This window comes from Myotis yumanensis, unplaced genomic scaffold, assembly GCF_028538775.1.
Source record: "Myotis yumanensis isolate MYYU_CA2020_CCGP unplaced genomic scaffold, mMyoYum1.0.hap1 SCAF_7, whole genome shotgun sequence".
Taxonomy (NCBI): domain Eukaryota; kingdom Metazoa; phylum Chordata; class Mammalia; order Chiroptera; family Vespertilionidae; genus Myotis; species Myotis yumanensis.
In genome coordinates, this window is record NW_027223758.1 from 35,800,912 (window position 1) to 35,823,908 (window position 22,997).

The 22,997-nt window shown below is 40.1% G+C and overlaps 1 protein-coding gene across 1 annotated transcript in view; it reads right to left on the reverse strand.

Moving 5' to 3' along the window:
* Nucleotides 1–22,997, reverse strand: part of PIGU (phosphatidylinositol glycan anchor biosynthesis class U) — an 87,079-nt gene that overhangs the window by 22,446 nt on the left and 41,636 nt on the right. Inside the window, exons 7-8 of the mRNA XM_070420175.1 lie at nt 14,828–14,925; nt 1,034–1,188 (exon numbers count right to left, since the gene is read on the reverse strand). Of these exons, the coding sequence (XP_070276276.1) occupies nt 1,034–1,188; nt 14,828–14,925 (253 nt within the window). The remainder of the gene's footprint in view (nt 1–1,033; nt 1,189–14,827; nt 14,926–22,997) is intronic.

A 22,997-nucleotide genomic window follows, 5' to 3' on the forward strand; every position in this document is an offset into this window, starting at 1 on the left:
GAGAAGTACGGGTTTAACTGGAAAACTTTTTGTTGAGTTGTATCAGATAAAAATTGGCTGCAATTCTGGCTCTTCTAAAAATTTACATTATTATTTTTTTTTTGAAAAAATATGGAGTGGAAACTGATGTCATTCACAATTTTAAAAGGGGAACATATGGAGCATGAAGAACAAATATAGGGAAGGACTCGTGGTCAGATTTCACTAACACAGCTTCCCCCAGGGCAAGGCCTTGCCTTCTGCTGTAACTACATTTCCTCATCTGTGAAATGAGGTACAGAACACAGTCTGTGGCCAGCAGAAAACCAGGAAAGGCTTTTCACTCCTATCCAAGGCAGAGCATGAAGAGCTGAAAGTTACTAAGATATTGTTATACTCAGCCAGGATTTAACACAAATTAGCAGCCCAGGATCCCCAAGGGGAGCCTGCCACTCCAGGTCCCTTCCCCACCCTGGTTTAAGTGTCTACCACCCCACTGGGCTGTGAGCTCCTTGAAGCTTGGGCAGTGCTACCTGCTTTAGTATACATACAGAGAGCGTTTGGAAATGTCTGCAGAATTCTTACTGCAAACCCATTTTGATTTTTTCTAAAAAGGCTGACACGTGGGAGGTGGCTTTATTTTAAAGAGACCCTCTTGCAGCAAAGGAATACATCCATTCCTCTTTGGGACTGAACCAAAACCTTCTAGGCAGAGGCTGGCAGTCGCTTTGGATGTCCCTAGAGAATGCACTAGATCAAATATATGCCCTACACCAGTGGTTCTCAAAGTGCGTTTCCTGGACCAGCAGATCAGCATCACCTGAAAACTTGTTAGAAATGCAAATTCTTGGTCCCTACCTCAGACTTACTAAAAACCTCTAGAAGTGGGCCCAGCAATGGGGGTGTTAGCAGGCCCTGAAGGTAATTCTGATGCACACTAAAGTTGAAGACCATGGTGTCTAGATGCTCCCTGTGGTTGCTCGCACTCTGATTGAAGCTGGAGTTGTGAAAACCAAATTAGCTTCCAGAGTTTTCTAATGAGATCATTACTTACATGAAGCCGTAGACTGCAGGGATGAAATCCCAGGAGCTGAGAAGGAAGAAGGAGAGGCAAATGATTACCACTAGGCTTCCCATGTACATCATGGCATACTCCCAAGAGAAGATCCAGAAGGCTTTGCTCTTTACTTTCACAGGGATGTACTGCCGCTAGGAGAGAAGGCAAAACGGTACATTTAGGGAGGTCAATAACAGAGGGCAGTTATCACTTTAAACTTCAAGATCTGTCCTGCAAAACACGGGAAATAAAAAGGTTGAAAATCAAAGGATTGAAAATATATACTAGGTAAACACTAACTAAAAGAAAATTAGTTTGGTTATACTGTTACCAGATAATAAACTTTAATGTAAAAAGTATTACAGAGATAAGGATGCTCCATAATCATAAAAAGTGCTAGTCATCAGAAAGATTTAACATTTCTAAATTTTTATATATGTAATAACACAGTCTCAAAATATATAAAACAGACATGGGCAGAGCTACAAAGGAAAAACAGACAAATCAATCATCAGTGTATAACTGAAGAGATCAAACAGACAAAAACCAGTAACCAAGTGGCACATGTGAATAGCATATTTAATAAATTTGGTCTCATGAGAGCTTATAAAATATAACACTCCCAGGTAGCTGATTGATGTTTGTTTCTCATCATTGATGTTTCTATTGCTCTCTCCCTCTCCTTTTCTCTCTGAAATCAATAAAAATATATTTTTCCCTAAGAACAGGAACAAGACAGGGATGTCCCCTTTCACCACTCTTATTCAATAAAAAAATATTTTTAAAAAATGATGAGAGAGAATCATTGATCACCTGCTTCCTGCATGCCTCCACCGGGGATCGAGCCCACAACCCAGGCATGTGCCCTGAGCGGGAATTGAACCGTGACCTCCTGGTTCATACGTCAATATTCAACCTCTGAGCTACACCACTGGGCTGGGGACATTTATTTATTTATTTTTAAGAAATCTATACTGTTGAGAGTACTTACAGAGTCCGCCCCCCCCCCCCCCCCCCCGCCCGCAATGTCCCCCTCTACCCAGTTCCCACCCCAGGCCTTCACCACCCTATTGTCTGTGTCTACAGGTTCTTTAATCTCTTCTCACACTCTCTTCCCACAACCCCCCCCCCCCCCCCGCCCTAGATTCACCATTCTGTTCAACGTTTCCATGCCTCTAGTTCTATTTTATTCATCAACTAGAGGCCCAGTGCATGATATTTATGCACGGGGGGTGGGGGTGTGTGTCCCTCAGCCCGGCCTGCACCCTCTCGCAGTCTGGGACCCCTCGGGGAATGTCCGCCTGATAAAGAGCAGGCCCAGCCAGTTTCATAGGAAAGTTCTATCAACATACAAGGAACAGATGACTGTAATATTAAATTAACTCGTTCATAGCAAATAATATAAGCTTGATACCAAAATCTCTTAACCAATACAAATGCAAAAGTGCTAAATGAAATATTATGTAATATAATTCAGCAACACATGAAAAAGATCATGATAAAGTTGTGTTATAACTAGGTTGAGTTTTTTCCAAAAATTCAAGGTTAGTTCAACATAAGAAAGCTGTTAATATATATATCTCACAAACAGCTTCAAGAAATCATATTAGTATCTAGATATATGCAACAACTATTTATGATGAAAATAACAACAACAAAATTCAGTGAAGTGGCAGGGTAAAAAATTAACACAGAAATAGCTTTCAAATGCACAAATAATAAAAAATTAGAGGACACAATGGTAGATGAAACCACATTTATAATAACACCAAAGAAAATAAAACTCAGATTTAAATTTAACAGGAAATGTGCAAAACCTATTCAAGGAAAATTTTAAAGCAATCCTGAAAGACACTAAAATCAACTTGAACCAATGGACAGATATCTCCCGTTCTTGTTTAAAATGATTCAACATTATAAATATGTCAGTTCTCCTTAAACAAATTTATAAATTAAATTCAATAATGCAATCCCAATAAAAATGTCAAATAGCTACTTTATGGAATTATACAAAACAATGTAAAGGTCGTATGGAAAAACAAACATGCAAGAATAGCTAGGAAAACAAGTGATAAGGAAAAATCATGAAGTGTTGACTAGCCCTATCAGACATTAAAATACACTATAAACCTCTAATTAAAACAGTGCAATACTGGCACATATACTGTATAGACAAACAGACTAGTGGAATAGAACAAAAAGTCCAGCATTATACCAAAATACTTATTTTTTAATAAATGGTGCCAGGACAATTTAGGTAGCCATTTGGAAAAAGATAAAATCAGACCTATATCTCACACCATTGTTGTAGTAAACTCCAAATCAATTAGGGATGTAAATATTTTTTTTAATGAAAGCATGAAATGCTAGAAAAAGCATGGTAAAATTGTCTTTAACTATGATGTAGGGGAAAGCTAAAATATCCAGAGGCAATAAAAGACTGATTAAATTTGGTTACATTACAATGAAAAGTTCTGTGCAACAAAATCACTATAAATAAAATGAGAATATATGTCCGCACAAAAACTTATACATGAATGTTCATAGCAGCATTATTCATAATAGCCTAAAAGTAAAAACAATCCAAATGTCTATCAACTGAGTGAATAAATAAAATATAGCATACGCCCTAACCGGTTTGGCTCAGTGGATTGAGCGTCGGCCTGTGGACTGAAGGGTCCCGGGTTCGATTCCGGTCAAGGGCATGTACCTTGGTTGCAGGCACATCCTCAGTGGGAGGTGTGCAGGAGGCAACTGATCGATGTTTCTCTCTCATCGATGTTTCTAACTCTCTATCCTTCTCCCTTCCTCTCTGTAAAAAATCAATAAAATATATTTTTTAAAAAATATAGCATACTATAAGAATACTATACTAATGGAATAGTGTTTGGCAATAAAAAGGAATGAAGTACTAATAATACATGCTACAACAGAAATGAACCTTAAAAACCTCATGCTAAATGAAAGAAAAGCCCACATATTGCATAATTCCATTTATATGAAACTAGAGGCCTGGTGCACGAAATTCATGCAGGGGAGGGGGGTGTCCCTCAGCTTGGCCTGCACCCTCTCCAATCTGGGACCCCTTGGGGGATGTCCGACTGCCAGCAGTCCGGGACTGCTGGCTCCTAACTGCTCGCCTGCCTGCCAGCCTGATCGCCCCCTAACCACTCCCCTGCTGGCCTGACTGCCGCCTAACCGCTCCCCTGTCGACCTGATTTCCCCCAACTGCCCTCCCCTGCCGGCCCAATACATAAACAAAGTCAAAAGACAACTGAAAAATTAGAAGAAAATATTTGCAAAGGTTTAATACTTTTAATACATAAAGTGTACAGTTTTTTTCAGGATTGTGTCTTTTAATACATAAAGTGTATAGTGTCTTTCAGGATTGCTCCCCTGTTGACCTGATTGCCCACAACTGCCCTCCCCTGCTGACTCGATTGCCCCCAACTGCCCTCCCCTGCCAACCTGATCACCCCCAACTGCCCTCCCCTGCTGACCCGATCGCCCCCAACTACCCTCCCCTGCTGGCCCCATTGCCCCCAACTGCCTTCCCCTGCCGGGACCCGCCTCCTCTGTGCTGCACGGAGCCGTGGGACTCCCAGGTCTCACCATGTGGGAGCGGCTGCAGGGCCCTGCCTCCGCTGTGCGTGTGGCCATCTTTGTGGTGGCCATCTTGTGATGACGTTGCGCGAGGGCACGAGGACCACCTAGGCTTTTATTAGTATAAATGTGCAGAATAGAGGGCTGGAGGTGAGAGGGCACTGGGAGAAAACAGAGTGACTGCTAATGGATATGGGGTTCCTTTTTGGGTGATAAAAAGTTGTAGAATTGATTGTGGTTATGACTGCACAACTCTGTGAATACACTAAAAACAAACTGTACAGTTTATTTTTTAAAAATATATTTTATTGATTTTTTACAGAGAGGAAGGGAGAGGGATAGAGAGTTAGAAACATTGATGAGAGAGAAGCATCGATCAGCTGCCTCCTGCATATCCTCTATTGGGGATGTGCCTGCAACCAAGGTACATGCCCTTGACTGGAATCGAACTCGGGACTCTTCAGTCCCCAGGCTGACGCTCTATCCAGTGAGCCAAACCGGCTAGGGCTAAACTGTACACTTTAAATAGGTAAAAATGTATGGTATATAAAGTATATCTTTTTTAAAAATATATATTTTATTGATTTTTTACAGAGAGGAAGGGAGAGGGATAGAGAGTTAGAAACATCGATGAGAGAGAAACATCGATCAGTTGCCGCCTGCACACCTCCCACTGGGGATGTGCCCGCAACCAAGGTACATGCCCTTGACCAGAATCGAACCTGGGACCCCCAGTCTGCAAGCCAACGCTCTATCCACTGAGCCAAACCAGTCAGGGCAGATAAAGTATACCTTGATAAATAATAAAAGCTGTTAAAGGAAAAAAAAAAAACTATAAACAAAGTCAAAAGACAACTAAAAAACTAGAAGAAAATATTTGCAAAGATTTAATACTTTTAATACATAAAGGATTCTTAAAAATTTAGAGAAAAAGTATCTAAATCCAACAGAAAATGAGGAGGAGGGAGGAATAAACAGACAACGCACAAATATGAAAAAAATGTTCAAACTCACTTATATTTAGAGAAATGCAAATTAATACAACACTGAGACATCATTTCTCATGATTAGACTGGCAAAAATTTTTAAATGTAACAACACATCCTGTTAGTGAACCTGTGGGGAAACAGGTCCTCTCCTACTTTACTGGTGGGAATAGAACATTTGTATATGCTTTCTGGAGGGAAAGGTGAAAAGACCTGACAAAACTACACATGCACTTATCTTTGGACCCAGTAATTTACTTCTAGAAATCTACCTGGAATTCAAAAATACACCTCCAATAATACAAGAGTACACATACACAAGGTTACTCATTGAAGCATTAACTTAAGTGCAAAATTCTGGAAACAATCTAAATTCCCATATACTGGAGAGAAGTTAACACACAATGAAGTACTATGCAGCTGTAAAAAAAAAAAAAGAATAAGGAATATCTCTCTGTTTCAATAATTTCCAGGAAATAATGTTAAGTGGAAAAAGCAGAACACAAAAAGAGTATCTAGTATACAAGAAAGGAGGGGAGGATGTAAGAAAATATATGTGTGCCCTGGCCGGTGTGTCTCAGTGGTTGAAGCACTGTCCTGTGGAATGGAAGGTCACGGGTTCGATTCCGGTCAGGGCACATACTTGGGTTGCAGGTTTGATCCCCGGTCGAGGCATCTATGGGATGTTTCTCTCTCCTCTCTTCTCCTCTCTTCTCCTCTCTTTTCCTCTCCTCTCCTCTCCTCTCCTCTCCCCTCCTCTCCCCTCCCCTTCTCTGTCTTTCTTTCTCTCTCTCTCTCTCTCTCTCTCTCTCTCTCTCTCTCTCCCTCCCTCCCTCCCTCCCTCCCTCCCTCCCCGTTCCTCCCTATCTAAAAAAAAAAAAAAAAATTTAAATGAATAAATAAAATAAAAAAATACATGGATCTATTCATTTGTGCAAAAGCAATGCAGGCAAGATAAACCGAAAACTAAAGAAAATAATTACTTAGGATGACAGGAAAGGTAGAAAGCAAAGACCAAGATAGCAGGGATGAGCCCTAGCTGGTTTGGCTCAGTGGACAGAGCATCGGCCTATGGACTGAAAAGTCCCAGGTTCGATTCCAATCAAGGGCACATGCCTGGGTTGTGGGCTCGATCCCCAGTAGGGGGCATGCAGAAGGCAGCCAATCAATTATTCTTTCTCATTATTGATGTTTCTATCTCTTTCTCCCTCTCCCTTCCTCTCTGAAATAAATTTTTAAAAAAAAAAGCAGGGATGAGGACAGAATAATAATCCTCTGAATATATCTTTTTAAAAATATATAGGATATCATCTATTTCTGCATGTGGTTTGTATTAAAAAATTCATACTGGAGCACTCAGACGAGAAGCATATCTTAGTCACTCTTCGACTTTGAGCTGGACATGGCCTGAATCAACCTGATTTGACCTCCTCAAATGTCCCCATTGGGAAATTTTATCTCGGGACTAGGGCATTCTGCTTGTAAAAAAACAGGAACATACTGAGAATTTTGAGCAATAAATTAATCTAATAGTTGAAATGAAGACAAGGATGTGACATTGTCAGAACTACTGGTCCAAGGAAAAGTAGGTGCAATGAAGATTTGACAACACAAGTCATGGATGAGCTAGATAAACTTGCCCAGAGACAACAGCAGACTAGAAAAGCAGAAAGATTGTTGTCTCACTTCCTTGTGGGTCTGGGACACTATGTCAGTCTTAGAGTTGCTGAATATATCTTTTTGAAGAGCTGACTCTTAGAATCATATTTCAGTCCCTTCATATACCCCCCAAACAAACAATTAAAATCAACCAGGACATAGGGGAAATCCAAAATGAATATAACCCTAACCGGTTTGGCTCAGTGGATAGAGTGTCGGCCTGCGGACTCAAGGTCCCAGGTTCAATTCTAGTCAAGGGCATGTACCTTGGTTGTGGGCACATACCCGGTGGGGAGTGTGCAGGAGGCAGCTGATCAATATTTCTTTCTCATCAATGTTTCTAACTCTCTGTCCCTATCTCTTCCTCTCTGTAAAAAATCAGTAAGATATATTTTAAAAAATGAATATAAACAGTAATAAGTTAACCTAACTATATCACAAATCAATAACATAACCACACTAAAGGGTCATATGGGGATAGAAAGAACTAAACTAAGTGACTATGAGAAACAGTAAGTTGACAGAATACTGTAAGGCTAAAGACAGTAAGAACTATATATGAATGCTATAATCAAGTCAGTAAGTGTATTTCTATGGGGGTATTCTCACAGCAATTTTAGAACTACTTTATGTGCATACTAGAATTAAACAGACAAAAAATATATTGCAGACAATGAAAGCTAGGTTTCTCACTCTTAAGAGAAAGAAGTTATAAGGAAAGGGAGAGACTAAAGTGAACCCTGTGGTGTTGGCTAGAATCATAGGTAACAGTATAAACGGATAGATGACCCTAGCTGGTTTGGCTCAGTGGATAGTGTCTGCCTGCGGATTGAAGGGTCCCAGGTTCCATTCCGGTCAAGGGTACACGCCCAGGCTGCAGGCTCGATTCCCAGTAGGGGGCGTGCAGGAGGCAGCCAATCAATGATTCTCTCTCATCATTGATGTTTCTATCTCTCTCTCCCTCTCCCTTTCTCTCTGAAATCAATAAAAATATATTTTTTAAAAAAGAATTATAGATGTGTGTATATGTCAGTTAGCATACATACATTATTTCATAGCTCTGTTAGAAGCAATAATTCCCTAATAACAATAAGCATACCTAAAACCCTTGGTTTCTAAATAACATTCTTCAATAAAAGGAATCCAAGTGTCCCTGAAGAAGTACTGATTTCAGGGCTGCTAATGATAGTATCCAATTTTTTTTAAAGGGGAAATTCATATAACGTACATTTAACCATTTTAAAGTGTGCAATTTGGTAACCATTTTAGTCATGTATAGTGCATAGGTTCTTTAACAGTTACCTTGAAAGAAGTTTGAGGTTGGTGAGAGATAGATTCTCCTCTACAAAAAAAGCAAGCTCCAGAGCAGATTTTGGCATATTTTGCAACATTTATTAAACAAAAATTCATTAGCAAGCAGGCACAAAACAGTTCACACAAACTATCCTAGAAGGTCAAGTAAGTCCCAGCTCTCTCCCCTTTTATTTATTATTTATCCTCGCCCAAGGATATGCTCACTGATTTTAGAGAAGAGGGGATGGGGGCGGGGGAGAGGAGACAGAGAGAGACACACCCAGAAAGAGACAGAGAAACACTGATTTGAGAGAGAAATATTGATTACTTACCTCCTGTGCACCCTGATCAGGAATAGAACCCACAACCTTTATGGTATACAGGACAATCCTCCACCTAACTAAGCCACTTTAATTGCTTAAATTGCCACTTGCAAGGGGTTCACTCAGAGCAGAAGTGACAGGAGTTCTGTTGCCCTTGGAGTTGTTTACTTCTAAAATTCATTTTGCTAATTAATAATCTATCTACACTAATAAAAGAGAAACATGGTAATTAGCATACGACTGCTACCCTTTTCATTGGCTAATCAGTGAGTATATGCAAATTAACTGTCAGCCAAGATGGCGGCCGGCAGCCAGGCAGCTGGAAGCGAACATGAGGCTTGCTTGCTGCGGACTCCAATGTCCCCGCCTCACTTGCCGGCCTCTGAGCTACAGCAGCGAGGCCTCAGAGCTAAAGCTGGCCCAGATTAAAAAAAAAAAAAAAAGAAAACAAGGAGCGGTTGGAAGCTTCAGTCACTCGCTTCCGGAAAACAGCCCTCAGCCCCTCACCCAGACTGGCCAGGCACCCCAGTGGGGACCCCCACCCTGATCCAGGACACCCTTCAGGGCAAACCAGCCGGCTCCCACCCGTGCACCAAGGCCTCTATCCTATATAGTAAAAGGGTAATATGCCTCCCAGCACTGGGATCAGTGGAGCAGTGAGGCTCCCAGCACCGGGATCAGCGTGACAGGGGGCAGCGCCCAAACCCCCTGATTGGCCCTGCTCTGTGCGTGACAGGGGGTGGCGCCACAACCTCCCCATCGACCCTGCCTTGAGTGTGACAGGGGGCGGTGCCCCAACCCCCCAATCGGCCCTACCCTGAGCGTGACTGAGGGTGGCATCACAACCTCCCAATCCGCCCTGCTCTGTGCATGACAGGGGGTGGCGCCCCAACTCCCCAATCGGCCCTGCTCTGAGCCTGACCAGGGGCTGCACCTAGGGATTGGGCCTGCCCTCTGCCACCCGGAAGCAGGCCTAAGCCAGCAGGTCGTTATCTCCCGAGGGGTCCCAGACTGCGAGAGGGCACAGGCTGGGCTGGGGGACCCCCCCAAGTGCACAAATTTTTGTGCACTGGGCCTATAGTATATATATAAAAGCCTAAGCGCAGGAGCTGCCCCCTGGTGGTCAGTGCACTCCCACAGCCAACCTCCTGTGTCCCCTTCCCCCCAGCTGGCCAATCTCCCGTGGTCCCTCCCCTTGGCCAGCTGGCCCCCCGACCAGCTGGCCAACCTCCCGTGGTCCCTCCCCCCAGCTGGCCGGCCCCCCTCCCTGATAGGCTTCGATCGCCAGCCAGGCCAACGGATCAAACCCAGGCACGAATTCATGCATCAGGCCTCTAGTCTCACCAATAAAAATCCAATCAGTTTCTGACATTCACATGCTAACTAATAAAGGGGAAGCTCAAGCTATAGAGAGCAAAGCACTGAGAACAGCCACCTGTGGAGTGTGGCCTTTCTGATTCAAACTATATGACCACAATGGAGTGAGATGCTTCATTAAAGTAACTCAATGCCATTTAAATTGAGGCAGCTAATTGGCATGGATATAGTGCCAGATGTCTATGGAAAAGTATGAAAAAATAAATTATAGACATCATAACTCCACTGTAAAGATTTTAAGGACAATGGGAAGCTAATCAAGAGATTTAAACTAGAGATAACATTACTGTTAACAGATATAAGGGGAGGGGAATCTGATCAACCCTCTCTAAGCTTATTCTGTAAAACTGTGTGTTCCTGCCAAGGCCGGTGTGGCTCAGTTGGTGGGACCATCCTCCAGTGCTGACTGATTCCTGGTCAGGGCATATACCTACTTTGCCGGGCACAAATGGGAGGCAAACCATGCATGTTTCTCTCATACAATGTTCTCTCTCTCTCTCTCTCTCATCAGTAAAAACATATCTTCTGGTGAGGATTTTAAATAAATAAATAAATAAATAAATAAATAAATAAATAAAGTACTCCAGCCTCTAGCCAGGTGTGGCTATTTAAACTTAAATTAATGGGAATCTATTAAAATTAAAAATTCAATTCCTCAGTCTCATTAGCACACTTCATTGCTCAATATTAACAATATAGAGATATAGGCCATTTTTATCACCACAAAAGGTTCTACTGATAACACTGCTCTAAAATACAGTTTCAAGAGAATAGTACATTTCTGGGGATGAAAAATAATTCAACAAAGAGGCATCCATAGATAAATTCAAAGAAGAAGGCACTTAGGTTCTGAGTTCCTTTCTGCACTTCTACCTGTCCTTGGTCATCTATCTTGATCCTTCCCTTTTCCTGAAAAATACTGCCATCTAGCACAGAAGGAAGGGACAAACGGAAGGAAGAGAGGAAACCACAGCCCAGAGGAGAAAAACAAAACCTTGAAAGCAAAATTTTGTGTGTGTTTTTTGTCATTCTTCTCTACTAATGATATTTAAAAAGAAACAGGTGGGAAGTGAAAAAGACAGGCATGAAGAACTGAATCAGGTACACTGTTCAAAGCAGCTCTCTTAGGGGAGAGAGTCCTAAGCACACACCCAGGAGATGAGGTTTCACTCTTTGCAAATCCCATTAGCAAGCTCCAAGTTTCCAATTGCTATTATGTTCTCAGTGCTTACTGGACCTAAAGTGTTAGCGTCAATGTTTGGGTGCAAATGATTTTTTTCCCCTGGCAAATCTGTGATTATAAAATGTGCAATAAATTTTAGGTGTAATTTTTTTTTATTTTAAGACAGTGTGGAGAGTCAGGTTTGCTTTGGGAAACAAAGCTCTGAAAATATAAAGTAATGTATAATTTACCAAGTCTACCTAGGGGTCCCAGATTACGAGAGGACACAGGCCAGGCCAAGGGACCCCACCAGTGCAAAAATCCATGCACCAGGCCTCTAGTATTGTAATAACTATGTATGGTGCCAAGTGGGTACTTGAAATATTGGGGAAATCACTGTAAATTATATGATTGTTTGACTACTATGCTGTCTGTACACCTGAAACTAATACAAAATAATATTGAATGTCAACTGTAATTGAAAAATAAAATTTTAAAAAAGAGAGAAAAGAAACTCTTAACAAAATTTTTTATACCTAAGCTCTTAGAGTTTAAGGATGAGACCTGTAAATGCATGATCATTCCCTTACCCTCATTTTTACCTGTTCTAAAAGAAAAGGAAGCTAACACCATTGCCACCTCTGCCTTGACCCCCTCCTAGAAACAGCAGAGACAACAGAAAGCTGCTGGGGAAAGAGAAAAGATGTGAAGAATTCTGAACAGCCCCAAAGAATGCCTAGGGAAGGGACCCATTATCAAGAAAAAACTGGTTGGGTTTGGCTCCTTTGATACAAGGTAGAACCATGTAATCTACCCCAAACTCCAGAAAGTATTGAAATCACAGGAGTAACCCTTTCAGTTCAAAGACAAGAGGTCAGATTGGATCCTTAAGGGCACTCACAAAGAATTTTCCCCTGGTTTCTGTTACTTTCTTTCAAAGAAAATAAGAACCTCAAGCCATGTAAGGGGATCCAAGGCTTTAGGAATCCCAAGCAAAAGGAAGGAGGAAACTAGGAACTTCACTGACGGCACCTCTGCTAGCCTCACAGCTCGGCCTCGAGGTCCTGTGCACTTTAGGGCTCTCTATTTTATTCTGCACGCTATCAGATCATAACATTTTAAGCTTGTCTCTCATTTGGAAACTAGGCCCTAAGCCAAGGTCAGAGGAAGAGTAAAGATGGGGGAGGAGACCAGAAGGCTCAAACTACCAGTCTCATAAGTGACTCACTAGTGAGCTAGATGCAGCATCCCCTGCCTTTGATGCTGAAGCCTTCCTGTATCTCACATGGGGAAGAGAAAAAAAGCTTTGCCTCTCACACTGATTGGACACTAGCTTGTCCACCTCCTACCCTCTCAAAATTCCACTAGCAGAATGGAGGCAAGTTTGCAGTGTCAAAGAAGTACAAACTAACTTTCACAGTTCCTTTGACCATAGAAAATGAAAAATTTTCTTTTCTCCCTCATCACTCCATGTACCTTCAAGCTGGTGACCCTGTCCTTTCTATGAACCATAACTGATATCTATGAACTCTTATCATACTGTTCTAAATATTTGATATGTATTAACCCTTTTCAGTAGCTACTATTATATTATCCCCATTTTATAGGTGAGTAAACCAAGGCATAGAGAAGTAGTCACTTTCCCAAGATCACAAAGCTAATACCGATCCAAGCCAGGACAACTTCAGAGCCTATATTCTATTTCCCTCCTTTTTACTATAAAATTTTCAAACACACAAAAAAGTTGAAAGAATACGCTAATCAACCATATATCTGTCACTGAGATTAAATATTAACACTTTGCCATACTTTTTATCTGTGTATATAAATTTTTATCTGTGCATAAATTTTCTACATATCATGACACCTCTCCCCAAAACACTTCTGCATGTAGCTCCTAAAAGTAAGGAGATTCTGCCCGGCTGGCATGGCTCAGTGACTGAGTGTTGACCTATGAACCAGAAGGTCACAGTTTGATTCCTGGTCAGAGCACATGCCTGGGTTGCAGGCTCTATCCCCAGTGTGGAGCATGCAGGAAACAGCAAATCAATGATTCTCTCTCATCATTGATGTTTCTATCTCTCACTCCTTTTCCTTTCCTCTCTGAAATCAATAAAAATAAGTATTAAAAAATAAATATATATATACACATATTTAAAAAGTAAGGAGATTTTCCTATATACCACAATACTATGATCACATCCAAGACATTAACAACTCTCTATCATCATCTAATAGCTAATGTATATTCAAAATATTCTAAATGTTCCCCAAACACACTTTATAGCTGTTTTTTCCAAACCAGAATCCAATCAAGACTTACCCATTCCACTTGGTTATTGTGTCTCCTTAGTCTAGAACAGTACTCTCACTTGATCTTTTTCATGACAATGACTTTTCAAGGGAACCAGACCAGCTAGCTATCTTATAGACCATCCTACATTCTGATTGTTTTACTGTTTCCTCATGGTATCATTTAACTTGTTCCTCCACGCTTGTATTTCCTAAAAACCACAAGTCATATCTAGAGGCTTAATGAAGGTTACCCATTTAGGTCAGAATACTTCGGAGTTGATGCTGTGCACTTTGTGCTGCATCACATCGAGAAGCACATCATGTCAGGCTGTTCTGCTGTAAGTGATGCTGAGTTGGATTACTTGGTTAAGGTGGTGACAGCCAGAGCATTCCTTTGTAAATATTTATTTTTCCCTTTTCTGTTAGCAGACAATTTAGAGGTGGGAGTGGGGCGTAATATTTTGGCACCATGCAAATATCCTAGTTCTCCAAAAATCTTTCACCTGAAGATTTGACATCCTTGATGATCTTTGCTAGAGTCAGTCATTTCACTGGTGATCTGCTATTCTGTCATTCCTTCTACATTTATAAGCTGCATTCTTCTGTAGAATTTTGCCTTATTAATTGGGAAAGAACCGTAGTTCCTTTTTAAAAGGTAGGGAACTGCTTAATTCTTTCCTTTTAATTATTAATTTTCAGAGTAAGAAATTGGTAAAACAGCCAAACCTAATGATAATGTGTACTTTTCCCCCCTCTCCTCACCCCTTTTCTGAGCATAACTATGGACACATAGATTTTTATTTATTCAGTGTTTTACAATTACTTGATGCTAAAAATATCCTAAATATAGCCAGCAGGAGCCCCTTTGGACTGATTCCACTGTTCTTTTGACATAGTACCATTAATCTTTGACAACTATTTTGCTTTCCATCTTAACACGATGTTCCAATCAAGCCTGTGCTGTACTAGTAAGTGTGAATTGGAGACCCAGTCCCATTGCCTGATTAAGCCATGCCCTCCTTTCCCCCAAGCAGAGACCAGGCCATGTATCAAATGTCACTTGAGTACTGGCTTCTGACCAACAAGTGCTTACCTGGAGGAGATAAAGGAGTCCTGGGACAAACAAGGTGAGTGGGTACAGAGACTGGTATGTTGCTAAGGCAAGAAAAATAGCACTGAGGAAGGCACTACCTGTAAAAAGAAATAGATGTATGGAATAATCCAGCCTCATCAATCAGAATTAGATTTGGAGGGTCCCCAAATCAAGAAACTTTCTATAACTTTTCAAATAAATCACCTGTCAAATATCCCCTGATATACAAGGTGCTTTGGAAACTCACAGAAAGCCTCTTGGCTTGGATTCCAATGAAAGGAAAACAAGGAAGTCGGGTTACCTTTAGCAACCCAAAATACCACAGGAATATTTATTGTAACATTTCCAGAACCATAAAGATTTTATAAAACTTCAGCCCAAAGGGGTGGGGAGTAAGAGATAAACAAAGGATTTGCATGCATGCATATAAGTATAACCAATGAACACAGACAGTAGGGGGGGTGAGGGCCAGTGCTGGGGGGAGGAGCAACTGGGAGAGGTCAATGGGGGGAAAAGGAGACATATGTAATACTTTCAATAATAAAGAATTTTTAAAATTAAAAACAAAAAACAACAACACTTCAGCCCAAAGATGAATAAAGGGATCAAGTCTATTAACACCATGTCCTATTTAAGTTACCAATTGATTATGCCTACAGTCATTGTTTAAGCTCTTCAGAGTGTGAAACCGATCCTTTTGGATGTTCTAAAACCCCATAACTATTTTTTTTCTTGAGAGTATATTTATTAAAGCTGGGGACAGTGAAACAAAAGAAGAGCTTAGGATAGAAGAAGCAACAGGAGAGAGCCTAGATGGTGCTGCTTTGGCTCTCTAAAAACTTTATAAGAAAGAAGTGAGGCACACCAGGCTTCCTGGACTCATTGAGAAGTAAAAGTCACATGACAGAAGTGGGCCAAGGCAGGGCTGTTTTTAGCTTACTGAAAAGTCAGAGAAAAGGGAGCCTTGGAGACAGGTTCAGGGGATTAGCCCAGGACGAGCTGCTGTTGCTTCCCTGGTTGCAAGTCTTGTGGGGACCCTTAGAGTTTAGGAAAAAGAGAACAAAAGTTCATGCCCAAGAAAAAGGGGTGCAGGTGTGCTCTAAGGAGAGCACATTCCCAACACTATTTTTATAACACTCTTCCTTATGTACTATCTTCAAGACATGTGTTTATTTTTTTCCAGATTAACATTTATTTATTTATTGATTGATTGTTACTCCTCACCCAAGGATTTCTCCATTGATTTTTTTTTTTTTTTTTTTGAGAGAGAGAGAGTGGAAGAGAGGGAAGGAGGGAGGGAGGAGGAGCAAGAGAGAAAGAGAGAGAGAAGCATCTATGTGAGAGAGATACATCCATTGGTTGCCTCCCGCATGCACCCCAACAGGTCTGGGAATCAAACCTGCAACGCAGGCATGTGCCCTTGACCGGGAATTAAACCAAAGATCTTTTGGTATGAAGGCTGATGCTCTAACCATGGTGCCACACTGGCCGGGCTTAAATTATATTCATTTTATTAATAATGTTTTCATTCCCTACATAAAATGGGCCATTATGGAATCATTAAACATGATGGTATAAAAAATTTGCAATGACACGGAAAGATGTTTATAATCCTATTAAGTGAAGGTTACAAAAGAGATATATATTAGGATTTCTTAAAAAATATGTATAAACAGCCCTAGCCAGTTTGGCTCAGTGGAGAGAGTGTCAGTCCCTGGACCAAAGGGTCCCAGGTTCAGTTCCAGTCAAGGGCATGTACCGGTTGCAGCTTGATCCTCAGCCCTGGTCGGGGTACATGCAGGATGCAACCAATCAATATGTCTTTTTCACATAGATGTTTTTCTCTGTCTCTCCCCATCCTTTCTACTCTCTCTCTAAAAAACAAACAAACAAACAAAAAAACAATGGAAAAATATCCTTGAGTGAGGATTAACAAAAAAAATGCACAAACAATTTTATTAACTAATGTTACCTCAATCAATAAAAAAAAATTATATTTTCAACAATAAAGAATTATAAAAATTTAAAAACCATATGCATAAACAAACTTGTTTAAAAAGGCTAAAAGCCTAGGCAACAAAGTTCACAGTGGTTATCTCTGTCTTGTGGGATTATGAATGATTTTTCATACATTTGCTTCTATGTATTTTCTAAATTTTCTATAATGAACATGCATTGTCTTTGTCATAAGAAAAAGACTGATTTCTTTTCTTTTTTTCAAAACACATAGCTATTCCCTTTCAATGGCTTAAGATAACAGATCACCTTAAAGCAAGCATGTCAAACTCAAAGACTAACACGGGCCAAATAAACAAGGTTTAAGTTTATGTGGGCTGCAAAAAAACAAAACCTTCAATTTTCATAGGAACATAGGTTTATTTCGATAGAGACATGCTGAATACAAAGGGCTGAAATAAATGAGTCATCATTAACATAAAATAATAAAACATTTTAATAAAAATTGATATTTTTTCTTGAACATTAACTTACCAAACATTAAATAACTGCACAAATTAATAAGCGTAATGCAAATAAACCTATTTTTCTTGTTCTCCAAAAGTGAAATAATTCCTGTTGCGCACACCAAACAAGTCAGTACAAGACTAATGACGTGGCAATCGGCTGCTAAAATATTCGCTGCTAGTATTAGTGGAGAGAAATGGAGTGCCTGCGCGTAAGGTGCATAAGGGAAATGAATGCAACACAATTATAGTAATCAGTCATTAGTGAATGTTGTAGTTCATTATTAATAATTATGTACAACAAGATATTGTAAAAATTAAGTTACAAAATTTTTATTAAAACATTTCTTACATACCGCTATATTGGCTGGGCCGCAAAAACATTCGCAGGCCATGAGTTTGACATGCTTGCCTTAAAGCTGTGACTAGAAAAGCCTAGTTTACAACAGAAGTTTCAAAGTATCTTAGAAATCAGTAGAGTGTAATTGATGGTCTAAGGCTAGTGTTCTATATAGATAATGTTTCATTAAATGACAGTATCCATTTAATGATCATTCTTATTAGTGTGGGGTCAACTCTTCACTGAAAATAACAGACATACTCTTAATGGTGCTTCCTAAAAGGAGGAACTAGTCACCCCACTCAGTCCTTCCAATAACTCCATGAGTGGGTACTATTACTATCCCCATTTTACACGTAAGGAAACTGAAGAACAGAGAAGCTATTTGTCCAGGGTTACAACACTAGTGAATAATAGAAATAGGGTTTGAACCCAGAGAGTCTCATTCCAGACCCCACATTCTTAAATCGCATCAATATGCTACCTTCTTTTTTTTAAAAAATATATTTTATTGATTTTTTACAGACAGGAAGGGAGAGGGTTAGAGAGTTAGAAACATCGATGAGAGAGAAACATTGATCAGCTGTCTCCTGCAGACCCCCTACTGGGGATGTGCCCGCAACCAAGATACATGCCCTTGACTGGAATCGAACCCGGGACCCTTCAGTCCCCAGGCCAACGCTCTATCCACTGAGCCAAACAGGTTGGAGCAATATGCTATCTTCTTGATCTCAATCTTGCTGTACCATAAAAATCACAATAAGCAGAGCAACTATTTGTTAAGCAAGTTCTGGTAAGGAAGCACGTTAAGCATTTTACAGTTCTCATTTATTCCTCCACTAATCCAGGAGGCAAATACTAACTCTGTGATCACACTGAAGTTCTTGAGGCTGTGTGATTTGCCTAAGGTTAAAAAGCTGGTAACTAGAACAAGCAGGTTTTGAAGCTGGGTTAATGTGACAAAACTCTACCCAAGGCTGCTTTGTACTTGGGTCCTTGTCTCCTCTATGACTCTCTCCATAGGAAGGGCTTTACTCTACAGCAGTGATTTTCAACTGGTGTGCCTCAAGAATGTTTAAAACATGCAATACCTGACTATTTAGACCTCTTTTCCCTTAGATTGTAAATAATGATGATGATGATGATGATGACAGCCAATACAACAATAGCTGTCTGGCATGAATGCCGTCTTGAACCATAAATATATACTAGTAGATCCTATAACAGAGTTGCATCTTATTAGACACATCGCATAATAAGGTTGCTTCTGATTAGTTAATTCTTGGTACTAGAAATTCTTGTATACAAGTATAGGCACCTGATTTTTTAAAACGTCACTTTGGAGCAAAAAGGATAGGAATTACTATTATTATTTTGTAAATAAATCTAAATTATAACTTATTGTCAGATCGATAAAAAGTATATATATATATATTGGTGTGCTGCAGAATTTTAGTAATTTAGCAATGTCAGCCATGAGATGAAAAAGGTTGAAAACCGCTGCTCTAGAGGAACCTCAGATGGAAATGATGGAATCCTCAGGCCTCAGGATCATCTCTGCCATTGTTTTTCCAGGGCTGGGCTTCAGGAAGAAAACCTCTTGTTTTAACCTCCTCCCAGTGCTCCTCAAAAAGCCTCAGGGAGACTATCAATTCTAAGTGATCTTTTTAAAAGGAGGATATTATTGTCCAGCTGGTGGGGTCAATGGTTGAGCACTGACCCATGAACTAGGAGGTCACATGCCCCGGTTGTGGGCTCCATCCCCAGTAGGGGGAGTGCAGGAGGCAGCCCATCCATGATTCTCTCTCATCATTGATGTTTCTAGTTCTCACTCCCTCTCCTTTCCTCTCTCTGAAATAAGTAAAAGCATTTTTTTAAAAGGAGGATATTACTAAAAGTAACCCCCAGCACCACCATTTACTAAGCACTGAGCACATGACCCCACACCATGCTAAAGTGCTTGCATTATTTTTGTTTAATATATTTTTATTGATTTCAGAGAGGAAGGGAAATTGAGCCCTCAACCCAGGCAATTGAACCATGACCTCCTGGTTCATAGGTCAACACTCAAACACTGAGCCACACTGACTGGGCAATGCTTGCTTTTTTGTTAATTCAGCTGAGGACATGCTTAGTGAGAGGAGGAGGAGAGAAAGAAGAAGCGGGGGGGGGGGGGGGGGGGGGAGAGAAAGGGAGAGAGAGAGGAAGGGGGGGAAGAGATGGAGAGAGAGAAACATCAATGTGAGAGAGAAACATCAATTTGTTGCCTCCTATATGTGCCCCAACCAGGGATCAAACCCATGACCCAGGTATGTCCCTGACTGGAAATTGAACCAACCAACTGAGCCACTCCAGCAAGGGCACCATGCTAAGTGTTTTACATGCACTTCACTGGATGCGTGTATGTGCATCTACATTTTCATTCACTCTTTACAGTCACTCCATGCAGTAGGGACTGTTTGAACCCCCATGTTATAGATAAGGAAATGGAGGCCAAAAAAGTTAATGACTGGCTTCAAGGTGATGTAGCCAGGAAGTGGTGGAGCTGGGATTGGCTACCTGATCTGTCTGACATCAGAGCAGCCTGAACTCCTAATCGTGCTGGACTGCCTCAGTAGTAATACTTCTTTTTCCTTGGGAAGCAAGTCTTGTCACACAGGCCTCTTTTAATACATTAAGGAGAGTTGTAAGGGTCCTTAGGTGGCAAACCTTGAGAATTTCTAGTCTGGAACATTTCATTATTGATAAATACCAACAATGTACAGGAGTACTTATTAACATTTGTCTGTTTTCCTTTTTATTTTTATTTTTTTAAATATATTTTATTGATTTTTTACAGAGAGGAAGGGAGAGAGATAGAGAGTCAGAAACATCGATGAGAGAGAAACATCGATCAGCTGCCTCCTGCACATCTCCTACTGGGGATGTGCCCGCAACCCAGGTACGTGCCCTTGACCGGAATCGAACCTGGGACCCTTCAGTCCGAAGGCCGACGCTCTATCCACTGAGCCAAATCGGTTTTGGTTGTTTTCCTTTTTAAAGCTTAATGAAGACTAGGATTGAGTATTTTCATTAGCTCACTGAGAGGCAGAGAATCCTAGACCAAAGCCCCTACCTTTGAAGTGAAACTCAAGCTACTCTGCTAAACTATTATCAACCTTGCCCACAGACCTGTGTTTCCCAGCCAACTCCCCAACAGGACATCACAATATAATGGCCTGGACCTTGTCCTGGCCTGTCAACCCTGGACTGCCACAAGGAAGCCAAGGTAGAACAAATAGAAGGAGTCAAGACAGAGCAAATGAGGTCACTCCCTTCTGCGGGGCACCTGATCCTTGGCAGTGTGGGATAGAGTTGCGAAGTGTGCTTCCACTGTCCCTGTCTTCTTGTTCATCAAGTTAATTTATTTTTAATTATGTGCTCATTGAAGAAACTTTGGGGCGAAAATAGATATAGAAAAGAAATGAAAATCACCCATAAAGTCACTATACAGAAACAAGTTATCTTTCAGAATATATTTTCTCTTTTTCTTGCACTTTAACATAGTTGAGATTATATTTTACTAAAATATATAATTATTTTGCAACTGTTTTTAAATATCCTGTTCATGGGCACACTATATTTAACTATATGAACAAACAGTGTTTTACTTAGCCTTTTCTCTCTCTATTTTGAAGTATTTTCCAATCATCATAAATAACTGCATTTAATGACTTCACATCATAAAGCTTTGTTTGTATGTCTACATTCCTTTAGAATAGATTCTCAAAAGTGAAATTAATAAACCAAAAGTACAAACATTTTAAGACTATTGTCAAACTGCTTGCCAAGAATTATATTAATGTATAAGTCAGCTTGCCCTGTAGGAGAACGCCTATTTGGATAGCACCTTTGCCAGCACTGAAAGTTTTCTTCTAAACGCTCTGGCAACTTGAAAGGGGAAAAATAAAGCCACTTCTTTGTTATTTCAATTTGCTTTTCTTTATTAATTATCTATGGAGTTAAATATTTTTTCATGTTTTTCAATATAAAATTCCTTCATTTGTGAATTCTCCTGTTTTCTTCTTTAAATAGTGAATTATTCCTTTATTAATTTTGTTAAATATCTAAAGTATGTGGAATAAATATGAAATGAAAAATATGACTTGTAGATTTTATAAGTGAACTAACATCCTGTATCTACTTTTATAGGAATTACTACTAATATACTCAAAGAGTTAAGAGTAGTTCAGAGACCTAACTAAAACAGGATTCTCCAAATATTTTAACAGATTAGAAATGTTATTTGTGATGCTCTCTACAGCTGCCAACAGTGGAAAATAACAAATGTCCAGCAAAAGGGAAGGCCTGCGACCCCATGACAAATATACTTGAGGAACAGAGGGGAGGTAGGAGGGGTAATAGCAGACTTACTTCTCATTTTCTATGTTTGAATATCTTTTATTCTTACCAAGTACTTAAACTCCCAAATTTTTTTAAAACTAAATTAAGATCAAAAGTAATTGCAAATATGTGACCAACGTCACACGATTCTTATGAAATAAGTGATAAAAGTAAAACAAAATTGTATGTATATCATTACAAAAATGTCTATAAATTCATTTGACAGAAATCTGAAGTGATACAATAAAAATCGTTTTTTGCTCTGGGTGACCAAAAATAATATGGCTGCAAAAAAGATACATATAACATTTTTACAGGTTTTCCCCCAAACAAAACCTTCCCATTGACTTAAAAGGTTATACAAAAGATGTTTTTAAAATGGTATAATTTACATTTTTTGTGTAAGACTCCTATTAAATGCATCTTCAGAGAGCATGTCTTCAGTATTTCTAGCTTTGCGCACAGCTATTTTATTTTATTTTAATTTCAGAGAGGAAGGGAGAGGGAGAGATAGAAACATCAATGATAAGACAGAATCATCAATTGGTGGCTGCCTCCTGCACGCCTCACACTGGAGATCGAGACTGCAACCCAGGCATGTGCCTGACCAGGAATCGAACCGTGACCTCCTGGTTCATAGGTCTATACTCAACCACCGAGCCATGCTGGCTGGGCTGCGCATGGCTATTTTAAAGGTGACATTTCCAAAGACCAGAGCTCAGTCCCTTCTGCACAGCTGCAACATATAATCCGTATTTTAATGGATACTAAGTACCTTGATAAATGAGTCTACCTGAGCCTGGTGCTCTGCAAATAGTAAACAGTCTTCACTATTTCAGAGCACAATCTTCAGAACAAGACAATGCAGGTCATTTTAAGTAACCTAATAATAAGTTAGTACTAAGTGGCCTACAGAAAGACCTAAGTCATTCTTATATGCCACCCTAGAAAAGATAAGTAAACTGTTAAGTAAAAGGTTCTATTT